At 44.4% G+C, this 16,348-nt stretch overlaps 1 protein-coding gene across 2 annotated transcripts in view; it reads right to left on the reverse strand.

Moving 5' to 3' along the window:
* Nucleotides 1–16,348, reverse strand: part of Tnik (TRAF2 and NCK interacting kinase) — a 380,291-nt gene that overhangs the window by 103,698 nt on the left and 260,245 nt on the right. For both annotated transcript variants that reach the window (XM_026394975.2, XM_026394974.2), the window contains exons 8-9: nt 8,680–8,734; nt 6,404–6,482 (exon numbers count right to left, since the gene is read on the reverse strand). In XM_026394975.2, the coding sequence (XP_026250760.2) occupies nt 6,404–6,482; nt 8,680–8,734 (134 nt within the window). The remainder of the gene's footprint in view (nt 1–6,403; nt 6,483–8,679; nt 8,735–16,348) is intronic.

Here is a 16,348-nt window from a genome sequence, read left to right on the forward strand (position 1 = left end):
CTTCGTCCCTGGAGACCAGGGTGGAACCTTGGACATCCTGTCCACCTAACCCAGAGCAGGAAAGGCCCATTCTATGCTCTCTGTCACCCTCCTGTGGTGCCCTGTGGATCCCCACAGCTTTCCCAAGTTTCCCAGAAAGCCATATTTATTTCAGGCCTGAACAAACTGGGGAGTGCGTACTTCAATATTCAAATGTGAGAGGCACTTCTATATGGTCTACTTTCTATTTTGCCTCCGTCAAAATGATTTTTCATTTTAATCCATGTTTTTAAATTTTCCCCCATATTTTTAAAATTGGTATTCCGTGTTTTTGAAGTACTGAATTATTGGTATTTTTTTCCCCAAAAAATTTCTAAGCTAAGTTTAAGTCTTAGAAATAGTTTGCATAGAAATAAAAGTAATCTACTGTGCTTGGGGTTATCCCAGGATGAATCAGGATAGGCCACATCATAGACTAGAAATAGTGACAAGAGGATGGATATTATGCACCTGCCTATTCAGTCCTTCAGCCCATGTTTCTGCTTCTCCCATACTGGAAATTCTCAGCAGTGTCAGGATCTGTCTGGGTCATCTTGCATCGTGAGAATAATTGCTGTGCTCTATGTTTGATAAATGAATAAATGCATGGATAGAAGGGCTGGGCAAGGGCTACGCTATGAGGACCCTCAACTCAGTGCGTGTGAAGGACTGAATGGAAGAACTGGAGGGGAGGTGGGGTTTCCTTTCTCTGATCCATTGAATAAATCTGTGCCAATGTCCACCTGGTACCATCTATGGAGAGACCTTGCAAGAAAAGCCTAATGAGATAATGGACTCCCTTAAGGAATAAACTGGAAAGAACGAGGTTGACCTCCATAATAGAAACAGACAACGCCACGCAGCGCATTGCTAGATAGGAGAATCCATTTTTTTTTTTAAAGAAGAAAACAAAAACAAATGAAGACAGAAGGCAATTAAATATTCACAAGAATGCAAATGGCAGTCCTCTCTCTTGCTGGTGACTAGGAGGAAGTGCTTATATTTTATAAAGTGCTCCACTATTAATTAGAGGGCAATAAATAAAAGAACTCACATTCAATTTAAAAAATGAGTCCCAGACTTAATAGACAGTACATTCCACTCCCCACACTGATGTCTAAAATTAAAAAAAGCCAGAGAATTCTCCAGATCTCCAGGAAGGAGCCTGGCTCATGGAGCTTCATGGATCCAGCCACCAGAGTCCCAGTTCTGGTGCCTTCCTGGTGGAAGGAACACAGGCAGCCAAGAGAATCACTTTGGGCCCAAGGAGGGCCTGGATGTGCAGGGCTACGAAGCTGGGTGTGTATGACACGTCTTGTTCAAATGGCAGAGTCTGACGAGAAAACCATCTTACCTAAAACATGTCCTTGAAGAAGGATTTACTGTCCCTTATTTACGTTAGTGTGACCAAAGAATGGATGTGCTTAATTACACGTTTAATTGAATGTGAAAACACTTTACCTCTATTGAATATTTCCTGTTTGCTGAGTGTTCTGATGGGTTTAAAGTACATTTGTATAATTTTACTGCTTTAATCTCTTTAATCTACTCCTGTCTTTTTTTTTTTGGCTGGGAATTGAACCCACGGGTGTTTATCCACTGGACCACATCACCAGCCCTTTTATTTTGAGACAGGGTCTTGCTAAGTTGCTTAGGGTCTCAATAAATTGCTGAGGTTGGCTTTGAACTTGTGATCCTTCTAACTGAGCCTCCTGAATTGCTAGGGTTACAGGCATGTGTCACCACCCCCAGCAGTCTATCTTCTTAAAAAAGCAAAACAAAACAAAAAAACTCACCTAAGATTAGTAATACTAACTTCCCAAGGGTGGGAAGGGAGAAGTGAATGGTAACTAGTGGTATTTACAGTTTGAGGCACTAATTCCACTCCCAGTATCCGTAAACACTTTATCTCCCCCAGCCTAATCTTGTTTATACATTAAATTATGTTAGGGGAATTTAAAATGCTTTAAAGATGGTTACATAAACCATTATAATTATTGGGCTTAATATTTTTGGGTAATCATGGGATTCTCTAAATGCAATATGAACTTGAAAATTCACAGTGGCCCTGTCCTATTTCATAGAACTACCTTCTTTCTCTCCTTGGGGCTCAGTCATTTACTGTGTGGCTTTGAGCAAAGCACTTAACTTCTCTGTGTCTGTGTCTCTGGCTGCAAATGGGAATATTATCAGTACTGACCTCCAAAGACTGCTGTGATGATCCAATGAATTAATTCACATCACAAACTTAGAACAGTGCCAGACAGCACACACGCCCTCTCTGTGTTTGCTCTTTTGTTCTTATTACTATGACTATGAGGACAGTATCACAGCACCCTTCCTTTGTCACCAGGCTTAAGGAACAGAGCAACTGCCTTTAACACTAGGGAGCAGGAATCTGAAGTCATATTCACTTATGACTCTATTCATTACATTGTTTAAGGACAGGGACATGTTCTGAGAAATGTGCCGTTTGGTGATTTGGTCACTGTGCCAACTTTGCAGAGCACACCTGCACAGGCTGAGGTGGCTGCAACGTCACCAGGAGACTCAATTCTGTCTTACGTGTGGCCCACTGTAGACCAATACACCATTACGTGGTGTCCTCTGAGGGAATTATTTTCTGTATCTTTGAGTGAGGTGAGTCAGCAGGAAGGGTCAACAGGGCTGCCAAGGAGACTGGACAGAAAAGGCTAAAGGGAAAGGTCTGTGGGGGGCGGTGTTTGTTTTGCATTTCATAAACTCAATAATCCCATTACAACTTGCAAATTCATTGTATTTAAATTATTTCATGACGTTTGCTTTATAGTACCATTATTTTCTTTAGTAAGCACACACACACACACACACATACACACACACACACACACACACACAAAGAGCTCTATCATATCTCAAAAAAAGTTCCTGACAACCCAGCAAGAATCAGAAGAGGAGGTTCATGAAGTCACGGGGTGACTGTAAGCTCTGGAATGCAGCAGGAGCCTGGGGTTGCAGGCTGGGCCGCTCTACCAGAGAGGAGGAGCCCAGACTCTGCCTGGTTGCATGGTCTGGACCAGGGATCTTGCGTGTATGAGTGGTTATAGTTTTCCAAATGGACTCATCCAACCTCTGCTTTGCTGTGTGGACTCTTCAAATTTAAAGGGCGCATGAAAAGAATAAGACTGACCATCTGCTTACAGGAAGAGAGTCATGCTGTCCTGAAGAAGCCCCCGGAGGGAAGCTATGGCACTGAAAGTACAGGGCAGGTGTGGAGGAGCAGGTAGGAGGAGATGATTGACCCACCTGGGCAGCAGGGGAGACAGGAGGAGGAAAAAGGGCCCCAGCCTGACAGTTCACTTGCTGGTGGGGAAAGGAGAGGGAGTGAGAGCATCCTGGGTTTCCTCTGGTTATGGACTGAGACCAATATGTGGCTCCCTAGCCTTAGGACTCCACCGGCACCCAGGCCTGTCCTGTTGCACTGATGGGAGGAGCTAAGGTCCTGCGAGTGATGGCAATAGCTGCCTATTGCCTTTTCTCCCCAAACTTAAAGGCACAAGAAAGAGTGTTCTCACTAAGAGACTAGATGTCTTGTACATTGAAGTCAGAAGTGTTAGCTGAAAATCACCCTCAACTGGTTGCTCCTGATGAAGTAAGTTCAGGAGCCCATGTCCACTACAAAGGCACCAACTTTGGTAATGTGTTGCTCTGTACACTGAGAACACCACACTTGACCTGACAAGTCTCTTAGGCAGAAAACATCTGGGAATGACAGCACACTTTGGAGTTTTGTTTCTTTTGGTTGGGGTATGGAGAATTCCTTTCCTTTAAAAATACAAAAGCTGGGCATCCTGATGCATGCCTGTAATCCTAGCGGCTCAGGAGGCTGAGGCAGGATGATCGTGAGTTCAAAGCCAGCCTCAGCAACTTAGTGAGTCCCTGAGCAACTTAGTGAGATCCTGTCTCTAAATAAAAAGGGCTGGAGATGTGGCTCACTGATTAAGTACCTGTGTTCAATCCCTGGTACCAAAAATAAACAAACAAACGAACGAAGAATAAACAAGATGTTTCATTTCCTCCTAAACATTAGAGCCTATTAAAGAAAACTCCATACTATTTCAAATCACATTGGATCTAGTGTTTTAAGATCAAGAACTCTGAAGAGCTTAAATATTTTCACTTAAAAACTGGAGTTCTGTTGCAGAGAAGTGGGAGCCAGGGTGCGTATTAGGGTATCGTGTGGCCTGGCTGGAGGATGCACTGTCAACCAGTTACAAGGGTAGTGATTTCAGTGAGAAATTGGCTCTCCAACTGCCAAGCTGCCTCTGTGTCCCTGGCCAGCATAGGTCTCCTGTTTTGACTGGTTCCTTTCCAGTCTGGTAAGGGTGTGCCTTGGATAAGATGAAACTGGCTGGGCCTCCTCAGTTTCTGAACCCTCACCAGCTTCCTTCAGCATCATCAAAATTAATTCTCCGTGTCAAATTCTGAAGTGGAAAAGTCAGCCTACATTTTCCCCTTGAAGTGTCTATTTCTCCAGCAAAGTCAGCGTGGGTGGTCTTTTGGGAGCAGGGTCACTGAAAACCTCCACCAGTGCAGGGTTGTGACTCAATCTTCAGTGGGGTCAGTGCAGACCAAGGTCAAGAAGAAAGCAGAACCAGTGTGCCAACCAGCTTACTGAGGTTTAGGAGTTGGGTAGAAGTGGCACTTGGGGCAGAAGGACAATCTCTTGTCCCAAAAAAGGAGCCGGCACTACTCAGCAAGGGCTATACTGTGCCCTTCGGGAAAAGAAACCAACAACAGAAACAGAAAGCTAAATTGACACATTTTTAAAAGTTGGCAATTAATACAAATATTTTAAGACTAGTGTGTGGCCTCATTATACCATCAGACAAAACACATCTGTGGACAGTCTGTCCTTCTCTGTGAAAAAGCTCAAAATATGCACCCTGGAGCAGAGAAGGGAGAGGTGGAAAAGGTGGAAAAGGTGGAAGGGGGCACAGGAAGTAAAGTCCCCTGTATACACCTGGCTCCAAGGGAGGCCTGGCACAGTGACAGGCAGAAACCTAGCAGCCAGGGGGCTCTGTAATGTTCCTGTGATTTCCAGGGGAGGGAATGAGCTGGCTCCTCTTCTTGGGAGCCTGATCCAGGAGGGGAGAGGAATGGGGCCTTAGGCGCTCCGGGATCACATGCGATTCAGTGCCCAATAGAAGGCTGTTGCTGGGGAGAGAGTGGTGTCTCCTACCTCACTGACCCTCCGAGAGGCTCTGCCTCCTGTTACCAATAGCAACTCACTGGCGCCTGGCAGGCCTGGCAGCTGGGAGGCTGTCGCCTCTTTCCTGGCGGTCTCCTTCCCTCTCTCGCTGTGCAGGGCCTTTCTCTTGTTCACCAGGGTTGCTATGTCATTACCAGATGACTGGTATTAATTAAGACTGCTCCCTGGGTGGTGGTGGTGGGGGGTGAACCTGTGGGTGGGAACATCAGAGCCCCCCCAAGGAGATCTGATCCTGAAGTGGCATGAAAAGGGACAAAGGGCTGTCCCTTCCTGGTCTAAGGGGCCAGGATGTGTCTCTAGGAAAAGGGTTGGGAGGTCACAAGTGGGCAGGAATCAACCCCAGGGCGAGAGGTCTCAGAAACGGAAGAGTTCATTGGGGCAGATACACCACTTCTGCAGGAAGAAGGAGGAAGCCACGATTTTTGTTACAGAATAAGATACACGGGTCCCCACAGATGTATACACGGGTCCCCACAGACGTACACAAGAAAGGAAAAGTCTGACATCTGGCATAACCAGTCATATTCTCTCCAAAACTTTCTGCTGTACCTATGTGTGGCCATAATATTTAAGTAATGCTTTCCTTTGTAATACGTCACCTTTTTAAGAATAAGCTAATTAAAAGCAAAGCTTACATCACTGTCCAAAAAAAGAAACCAGTATCACCTGCCATAAAGAGAAAGCAATGGGAAAACCACAAAAAACTACAAATGCTCAAGCACATGCCAGAGAAATCATCTCAGGGGATACCCAGGTGTGTGTGTGTGCATTGTTGAGAAACAGGAGAGAAATCAGCCACTCTAACAGGCTGACTCTAAACTATCACCCTCTCTGATAAGATGCTGTGTGAAGCCAGGAAAGATACCACTTGGAGTACAGCTTTCATGTCATTACTTGGGCTCTACCACCCATTTTACCTAGTAGCTCCTTACCTGGTAGGCAATGATGTGCTGCACAAATAGCAGGCAATGCAGCTACTATTCTAAGATGAATGACATGTGGAAAGTCACCCACCACGCCATAGTTATATTAGTTTAATCCATTCAGCAGGACCCAGGGATCCAAGCTCATTCAAGAGGGATATCCAGGAAAACTTCCCCCTTAGATCTGCAGAACACTGAGGACCAAACTCACCACTTCTTAGACTTGAGCCGAGGCGCTGGGTTCCGGGGGATGAGGAAGAGGGCTCTCATGGGGTGCATGTCACAGAGAGCTGCAAGAGACCAAAACAAGGGCCAGCTCTGGTTAGGAGGCTAAAGCCAGGCCAAGTCCATCCTGCAGTGCAACGAATACTGCCAACTGACCCTCTGGGCTCATGCAAGCCCAGTGCAGCCCAGGACACAGGATCCAAAAGCTTCCATCTGGAAAGCACTTAGAAGAGCTGGTATCTAATTAAAAGAACCGCATTAGATATCACCCCTTTCAAATAGATATGTTAACATTTCTAAGGAATACTCTTACTTCACATTTAAGGAAAATAATTTAAAGTGTCAACGATCTTTGCTGTAAATAACCATCTGACATTCAAAGCACACAGCATTAGATGACAAGTCTAATGGGGACGGTTAAGTTGTTTTTAGTTGGCAAAAGCCTAAGCCATAAAATAGAAGGTATTTGATGATCCAAAGTATAGTTCCTTATACATTGAAGGCTCATCCAAGCTCAGTGCGATCTCTGTGGATTTCTAGAGTCCAAAGTACTATCCTAGAACATCATTCACTGTCTCCAGATATCTCAAGTGGCTTCCCAGGTTTCATGATTTTTTTTTGGTTTGTTTTTATTTTTTAAATTCACGGAAAACCCCAGGAAGACCAATGAATTAAGGCAAATTGAGTCTGGCAGAAAGACCAAGTTACAAAAATATCTCCATGTGTCAACATGAGATTATCTTTTCCAGTGAAAGCTCTCATATAGTCATATTTTAATCAAAATATTTTGTTAGTTTACTTTTCAAACAGCTGGGACTACCTTTTTCTTTGTACCTAGACTAAAAACGAAGGGTTCTGTGGGTTTATGTTTATTTTTAGCCCTACCTACCACATATCAAGAATGATAATTGTTTAAAGACTGTCGACTGTCGTATATTGCTTTTCTGATTCATAAATGCCCATCAACATTTGTGAATGAAAGGAGTGGTGTCAACAAATACTCCCAATCAATCATGGGACAGATGAAATCAACCAAATCAGGATTGAGAAATAAGAAGAGTATGATAACATGAAGGTAAACAGCTATGAATACAATGACCTGTCCATTGGTGAGAAGGATGGTTTGGAACTGGTCCTTTCAGAAGCAGACACCAAGGTGACATTAAATATGCAAGGATACTACTGGGGAAAGTTCCAGTGGGAAGGGAATTAGAATTAGGGAGGGACCCAGGAAGGATGGGCAGGGTCCTCTGGTGGCTCTGCAAGTCTGACTGCCCTGCAATCCAAGGCAGGTGAGCAAAGTCACAAGGGGTTGCTTCGAGCCCCAGGGGCCTAAAAGAAATCTTGTCTTCCAGGAAAGGGTGTGCCTTCTTGTTCCCAGACATACTTGGTCTTTGATGGGGAGCGGTCCTTGGGAGAGGCAGGCTCAGCACCCTTCTGGCAGCATGGAATGGCATCACCTGTGTGGAAGCCTGAGAAGTACATTCTCATGGCCACCACACAGCAGATAGCAATGCTTTGCCATACCAGTGTGCCAGATCCTAAGGAACTTGAGAGGGTCTCAGGATTGCCAGAGTCCTGACCATCCTGCCTCAAATAAGGGCAGGGAAATCTAAAAATCTAAACATCAATAAAGTTAGAGTTGCCTAGTATGATGGCACATGCCTGTCATCCCAGCTACTCAAGAGGCTGAGGCAGGAGGATCACAAGTTTGAGGCCAGCCTGGGCAACTTAGACCCCCCGCCCCCATCTCAAAATAAAATGCAAAGGTTGAGGGTGTAATTCAATGGTACAATGCTAGCCTTGTATGGGTAAGGTCCTGGTTCAATGTATAGTTGTTGTAAAAAAAAAAATGGCAGCAATAGAATATAAGTGTTTGTATAACCTGGCCCTGAAAAACCAGCTTTTGAATTTTTTGTACGCTGGAGCTTATAGTCTTTGTGGGTTGCTCACAGTTTTATGTTAGGTGACGAGAAGTTCGAGAATAAACTACACACCAAATCTGTAAGACAAATAAGACTCTCAGAGTTTGCTTTCATTTTTTTTTTTCATTTTTTCTTCATGGAAACAAGATCCTCACGCTGCTCTGAAATGAACGGATTCCTGGTTAATTTAAGATGACTCTGCTTTCTAAATATGCCAGCTCGAATCCATGCAGGGCTCAGCGTAGCAGAAGTAAAGCAACTGCAGCTCCTGGCAAAGAACCTCCAGTCCCCACAGCGTGGACCAGCAACAGATTCCACCCCAGAGGAGGATACTTACGGGGAGCACCTTCTGCCATCTCAATGGCGGTGATTCCCAAAGACCACAAGTCACTCTGAAAAACAAGGAAGGTACAGACACGTGCATAAATTCAGTCAACAAAGGAACACTTAGTTAAACCTGGGAATGGCTTGAGAGCTGCCTGTGGGAAAATCCTTCAGTTGTCCTGCTACCAACTTCATCCCCCCAACCAAGCTCCAAGGTGAGAAGCCCTCGTTCACTTTTTTACTGATGATACTTTGCATGATGCTTAACTCAGGGTCAGTTTTCAACAAATATATGGTAAATGAATACAAGTTTTTAAAAATCCACTTATCACTGAAATTCATCTGTCAATGGAACCATATGAAGTTACTGCTATTTCTTCTGAACATCTTTACTGAGTTCTAATTGTCATGAAACAAACTGCACATTCATAAAGTGTGCCATCTAATAAGGTATGACACATGAATACTCTCGGGATCCCATCACCCCAATCAAGATAGTAAACATACCCATCACTCCCCAAAGATCCTACTTGCCCTTCTGTATTGTAGTCCCTGCTATCTATGGCCCCACCCCACCATCCATAGGCAACCACTGATCTCTTTTCTGTCCCTACGAATTAGTGTGCATCTTCCAAAGTCTTCTATTAAGAGTCATGTAAGATAATGCCTTTTTGCAATCAGTTTGTTTCACTTAGCATAATGTTTTGAGGTCCACCCTTGTAGCATGTATCTGTACCTCACTCCTTTTTATTTTCTCAGTAGTACTCCATTGGGTGGACATAGTGCAGTTTGCTTTCAGTGGTTGACAGACATTTGGATTGTTCCCAGTTTGAGCTAGTCAATACAAAGGTGTGCATTTTTATTTCTTTTGAGAAAATAGACAGGAGGGGAACACAGCTGGATCAGATAGTAGGTTTATCTATTTTCAATGGTTTTTAACCTGCAAGACATCCCCCATATTTTTTAATTAGATGAGGACAGAGAGACTTTGATGATGGTGTTCACTAGTTTCTTCCTAGTGTTTGGAAGAGAGTTTGGAATAGTTGTAGGTGCTCAATACATTTGTTTAGGAATGAACTATCCTCCTTCTTGTAAGTAGACTATCATTTGAAATAAATATCTTTTTTTTTTTTTGTGATGCTGGGGATTGAACCTAGGGCCTTGTGCATGCGAGGCAAGTATGCTACCAACTGAGCTATATCTCCAGCTCTCAAATAGAGGTTTTTATACCCTTATATTCTTGCTTATGCTCAGACTGATTTTTTGCTCTGATCAGCATTTTCTAGACCAATGATTCCCCTTTAACTGTGCGGTCTCCATCTCTAACAATATGCTTCTCCCACACTCTGTGTCTATGGCTCAGTGGCTCGAAAGATGGCAGGAGAGGGGGTCAAATCAATAGATGGGAAAACCAGGTTAGGAAACCTCAAACAGATGATGGCTGCATTTGTTTCCCAGCAGATGGGAGTTTTCCAACCTGAGAGAAAATTTGGTTCAGTGGCCCACATCCTGATATAGTCTCACCCTCCTTGCATTTTAAATACATGATGCATTGTGTATATTATTCAAAACCTCACCTGCAACCTCACTCAGATCAGAGAGACCAAAGTTAAGTTTCCTTATATTCCCATCAAACAAATGTCATGGGTCCATAAAACACATGTAACTGGAAGAGGACCATGAAACTCATGCTGAGTCATTCCCTACAACTAAATTTCTCAATATCCTGTGAGTGATCCCCCCAGGCCTGTCCAGTGTTGGAGCTGAGACCTACACAATGTGATGAGGACTTTCCAGGGCATTGGCCTCTTGCCTAGCATGCCACCTACTTTACCACAGATGCTGGGCACATATGAACCACACATGAGGACTTCAGTGGTAGATTCTTTGCCTGTCACCAGTTGTCAGATCGATACCATTGTCCTTGGGTGCCAGGTAACTTCTCTGCTTTCAGCAGTGCTCAAAGGAGGCAGCTCGTACCTTCTTGCTATGCTTCAAGAAGGATTCAGAGGTTTCAGGAACCACGTACACCCCCAGTGAGTGCACAGCCTCGAAAAGGACTGTGTTTCCTACGGGCTCTTGGCCTTGCTCAGGAGAACATTTCCAGAGCTAAAGGAGAAGGCCTGGCCCACCTGTCACAGGCTGGCACAGGAGCAGTAACTGGTACAGAGGGAAACAGCTCGCTTATACGTGGGGTTTTATGGTTGGTAGACAAAGACAGTTGTTCAGGAGCCTGATGCAAACACTGAGTCACTCTGTGCAGGAGGCATCAGGCAGGAAACAGTGAGAATTGTCTGGAAATGGAGGGTCAGCTCCAAAGGTCCCTGTGCTATTTTGATCGGCAGGCCTTGGCAGTTCTGCCAGCATGTGTCCAGTATCCCTAGAAACTGCAGACCGAAATGAGGTGCGAGCAGGATGGAGGAGGCCAGGCTCTGCCCCCTGACTGCCACAGCAGAGTCAAACGCAGATGGCCTCCAAGTTTAGGAGACTGAACTGGCTGAACAGCCCACATGTCTGAAAGAGAACATGCTGGTCTGGCAAGGGGACGGCTCCAGGACCTGCCTCAGGTGGGGCAGAAAATGCACAGAAGACCCAGCACTCTCCTGCCTTTGGGTCTGCGTTCAAGCTTGTCTCTGGGCCAGTAGCACCTCCCAGTGACCTGCAGGCTGCCTGGCTCCCCTCCATGAGGTCTTCCTTTAAGTCCTATGTCCTCCCCCAGTGCTGTCCATCCCCTGCCTTTCCCAGGACAGTCCCCCATAAACTGTCCCTTTCTAACATGCTGTGCGTTTGCTCACAGCTAATTGACCGTGCTTTGTGTTTATGGGTTGTGCCCTTGCCCCCAGCACACCCACGTGCACACTCCCTACCACAAGAACATAAGGCCTACAGGACAAGGATCTTCATTTTGGTGACTTATATATTCCAAGTACCTAGAACACCGCTTGGCACTGAGTAGACATCTAATAAAGAGGTACTGAATGAATGAACAAGCCAAAGACACGAGAGAAGGATGCAGAGCCTGAGTGTCTGAGGGCTGGCAGGACCCTGGTAGACCTTCACGTCCAACCTTGTACTTCACAGCTGGGGAAAGCGACAGAGCCAAGATCATAGTGCAAAGAAGCACCAATCACCAACATTTTTCAACAGAGCTGGGTCTCCTGCCTTCCAGGCCAGTCCTCTATTACCAAAGAGAAGAGCATGCATGCTTTATTTTTTTAAAGTCAGGGGTCCATAAAATAATCCTTCCAGATTCCTACTTCACAGGTGACTGAATGTGCTGGCAACTCAATGAAGGTGTTAAGATACAGTGAAGCACCCCAGTTCCATGCTAAGAAACTGGCCTCATTCTTCGAGGCAACATGGGTTGGCTTTTCAGTCAGACAGACCTGGATTTAAATCTGGGTTCCTAATTTAGCTACCCACAGAATGCTGCTTAGAGTTTAGCTTTCTCAGCTGTATAAAAGAGGTAACTGAAACGCATATGTTCAGGTATGCTCCCGGGCACAAAACCTGGCACACACTGAAGCTCAAGAGTATCGATTTCCTTCTCCTCTAAAGACTGCCTCTGTTCTGCGCGGTTTAGTCTTCTGTGATTACCCTCCATCTGGCTGTGGCTTACCCAACAGGCACTTTCAGCCCCTATTTCCATTGCTGTCTCTATTTCAGAGAATAGGAGAGCTACACTTGCTCTATCCTGACTCTCCTACAAGTTATGGATCTGACACAGTTATAGCCAATGAGACATAAACAGCCATCTTCAGAGAGCTTCCACTTTTCCCAAAAATAGGGAACTAACACAGCTTGTGTCCTGCCAACTCATCCCCACTTCTTTGTGCCTTGAATCAAAACATGGTATCTGCAGCTACAGCAGTCATCTTGCATTCATGAGGCAATAAGCCATTGTTGACAGGGTAGAAATGTAGAAACCTAGAATTCTAAAGACACTGATGAGCCCCATGTCAGTCTTGGAGTACCTGCATCTAGGCTTCTGGGTATGGAAGAAACACAAATACATATATATATATATATATATATATATATATATATATATATCCAAAGGCATTCCTAAATGATAATGCATATACAGCAATAAAAAAAGAAAGCAGATTTTTGACAGTAGGGGAATAGGAGGTCTCACTTGTTAAGTGATCCTGGATCCATTCTACTGGAAGCAGGGAGGGTCAGTGAAGACATGTCCCTCTTGGGCATGCCTGCCCCCAATCCACAAATACTCCCCTTCAAATCAGAAGCTACTCCATTCCAACTCCCTGCATCCTGGGTGAAGTCACATAACCAGGCCAGCTACTGCGGCTTCTTTTAAGTTTTCATTTCATATCACTGTTAGGATTTCTTTTTCTTTTGCTGGGGTTTCCTTCTTTTCCAAAAGGAACATTTATATTGCCGGCCATACATACCCAAAGTTGCTGGTAAGCTATGCTTAACTGCCGTGCTCGGAAGCCTTAAATGTCCTTGACGGGCCTTGTAAAAGCCCTCGGATACATTAGCAAGTCCCAAAGACACTTCAGAAGTTAAATATGGGAGAAAATATTCCAATTACCACTGGTAAGACAGATCACAGGAGACAAGAAAGGGAAGAGGGAGGAACAAGATAGCGAGAGAGTCAGGAAGAGATAAGTTTCTTTCGTGGCCATGGCGTGACTCATTTTGGCAGGAGCTGGGTAATTCATTATTCCAGAGGTGCTGGCTGCGTAGCCTGGCCCGTGGCATGATTAATAGACCAGTGCTGTGTGCATTACAAACAGAACAGGGACACATTGTGGTGGCTCTGAAGAGGCAGACATAAGACACAACTTCTGGTTGGGAGCTGGGGACAGCGGCACACTGGAGCTTGAACAGAAAAAGAGAGCGTTCCTTTTGGGCTGGGCTGCCAAACTCAGTGCAGAGCAGCACTCTCAGAAGGCCAAACCAGCCACACAAGGAAAGGGAGGCCATCTGAGGAAAGATCCCAATTTCCTCAGCTGTAAGGTGAAGAGCACACATATCCTTCAGGGCCGGTGTGAGAATTCAGTAAGATAATATACACCAAGCACTTAAGAGTGCAGTGCACAGAGTTGGTGTTTAACAGAAAAGGGTGCAGACAGATCCTTAGGCCAGTTATTATCAAATGGCAGCTCAGCAGGTAAACCTGAGTCAGATCAGATGGCAGTGAGTCTAGCACTGAGTGGACCAAGGCAGGCAGACACAGGAAGCTAGAGGAAGCCAACAGGCAGAGGCTGTCTTCTTCCCTCCTCCAGCCTGGCAGTCTCTCTGTCGCCCCCTAATGGCAGTGCCTGATAAGTAGTCAGGCTGTTGAGCAGAAATGGACATGGTGGAGTCCTAGCCCCATGACCCCACAGCAAGGGGCAGCATGGAGGTCAAGAGTAGACAGACAACAGCTTAATCATGGGCACAATCAGGACAATGGATTCTACCAGGTTTCACAGACCAGAAAATAATCTTTCATTTGGTAACTGATTTGTGGTTACGTACTCATTTTGAAATATCCCAATAGGAAAAAGGAAACTGTATGCATTGCATGTGTGGTCCCTACGGACAGCATCTTGATCTAGTGGTAAAAGTTAGAGAGAAGCACATTCTGGTTCAACAGAAGACAATCAGAGATGTGCAATACAAATATGAAACTGTTTTTCTAGGTAAAAAATGACCCCTAATATAGCAGTGCTTCTTCAAATGATACATAAATATAAAACTACAAAGTTAATACATACACATTATATATATATTTATATACCAAGTTTATAGATTAAGTATTAGGCATTGCATTTATGTCTTTATATCTATTAACACGCCTTATTCTATTACAGCCGTGATATAGAATCTATGATTCTCCTTTTATACAGGCTCAGAAAGGTTAAATAATTCCCTTGAGCCAATACAGCAAATAGGAGGCAAATATATGGTTTAAACCTGTTTTGTCTGACTTCCAAAGACTCACTTATTCATTATGTCACACACTTACTACATTATATATAAACAGAACTAAGGTGGTGAGTTCAGGGTCACTGGTGATATTCCCAAGAGAGGTAGGTATTAAAAATCCTGTTTAAACATAAACTGAAGAAATACCTTTCTGCAGTCCCCATCCATTATCACGTTATTGGACCAAAGGAAAACTACTGAGATGTGTGTGTTACCTGGAGGAGGTGCTGGGCCTGACTGAGGAGTCCTATCTAGGTGTGTGTGAACATGGACATTTATGAACATGTATAACAGGTGTCAGTTTCCTGCTAGTGGCACTAACATGGTTGTTGGTACCATCTCCCCACCCCCACCTTTTTTTTTTCTTTTTTTGCACTGGGGATTGAACCCAAGGCACTTTACCACTGAACTACATCTTGAGCCTTTATTTGTTTATTTGTTTATTTATTTAGAGACAGAGTCTTACTAAGTTGTTGAGGGTCTTGCTGATACGTTGCTGAGGCTAGCCTTGAACTTGCCATCCTCCTGCCTCAGCCTCCTAGTTGCTGGGACACAGGCATATACCCACGTACCCAGCTGTATCATCTTCCTTTTGAGCAAATAGGGAAGAATCCCTGTTTGGATTTCAGCAGACAGAGGCCTGGACTCCTATGAAAGTATAACTGTACCATTTTGTAGCCTGAATATTGTCCTCTTGGGTGACACCTTCATCACCGTGACTCTCCTATCAGGCAGTTGTTTATGTCATCTCTGGCTGAGCCTCTTAGAAGCACTATTTCTACCCTGCTTATTAAGCCAATACCTGGGACGTGGGATAATGAATTGAGCAGTTTCTCCACAGCCTGAACACAATATTCACCCAAATACCAGAGGAGACCCCTAGGCTTACAAATAATCCACAGCACTTGTGTGAAAACTCTCGTAAACAGAGTGTAGGTGAATAGCACACAGTGTTGGCACAGATCTGGTCTGGGGTATAAGAGCCTAGCAGGTATGGGGCGGGAGGACTGGCCATCCACTTCATTTCTCTTCACTCATTTAATATGAGTACAAGGCCTGCTAATGGCAAAAACATTAAAACAGGACAAGAGGAGACAGAAAATAAGAATTTTAAGTTCACCATCCACATGCCCTGTTCAGAGGTAAAACACTCTTGGGATATTCCAGATTCCTTCTAGATTTCTCATGTGTCTCTCTCCAAGGCATTGGGGTAGAGTAAGTCGATGTTATGAGATAGTTCTATTCCATACTCTACACTTACAGGCTATCTTGGGGTCTCTTTGGATCCAACACATCTGTACCCCTTTGCCAAAATAGCTATGTAATATTCTACTGGACAGATGCTGTGGTCTCTGTTCAACCTGCTTCCCATTGATGGGCATTTGGCCACAGAGAACTTTCTTTAGTGGGTGGTTCTATTAACAGTAATAAGTACACAGGACGATAAAATGCTTGGCAGATTCCATCCAACTGAAATAAAATTCAGAGTAAGTTTTAAAAATATAACAGTTTAAACAGCCTAGGAATTTTGAGTAGTTTTATTAATTTCACATCTTTTGAATGCTTATTATTAAATGGGAAAGCTTTCATTATTGCCCCGCATACTTATCAGGGAAATGAAACCTTTCCTTTCGCTTGAAGTGTTTTGACAGAATTTCTGAAAACAAGAAAGGCAGGGCCTCCAGGGGAAGCCAACACACCAGGCGAATGAGATTCTGCCACTCCTCCTGAGGAGACTCTAT

The sequence above is a fragment of the Urocitellus parryii genome, chromosome 2 (assembly GCF_045843805.1).
Source record: "Urocitellus parryii isolate mUroPar1 chromosome 2, mUroPar1.hap1, whole genome shotgun sequence".
NCBI classification, from domain to species: domain Eukaryota; kingdom Metazoa; phylum Chordata; class Mammalia; order Rodentia; family Sciuridae; genus Urocitellus; species Urocitellus parryii.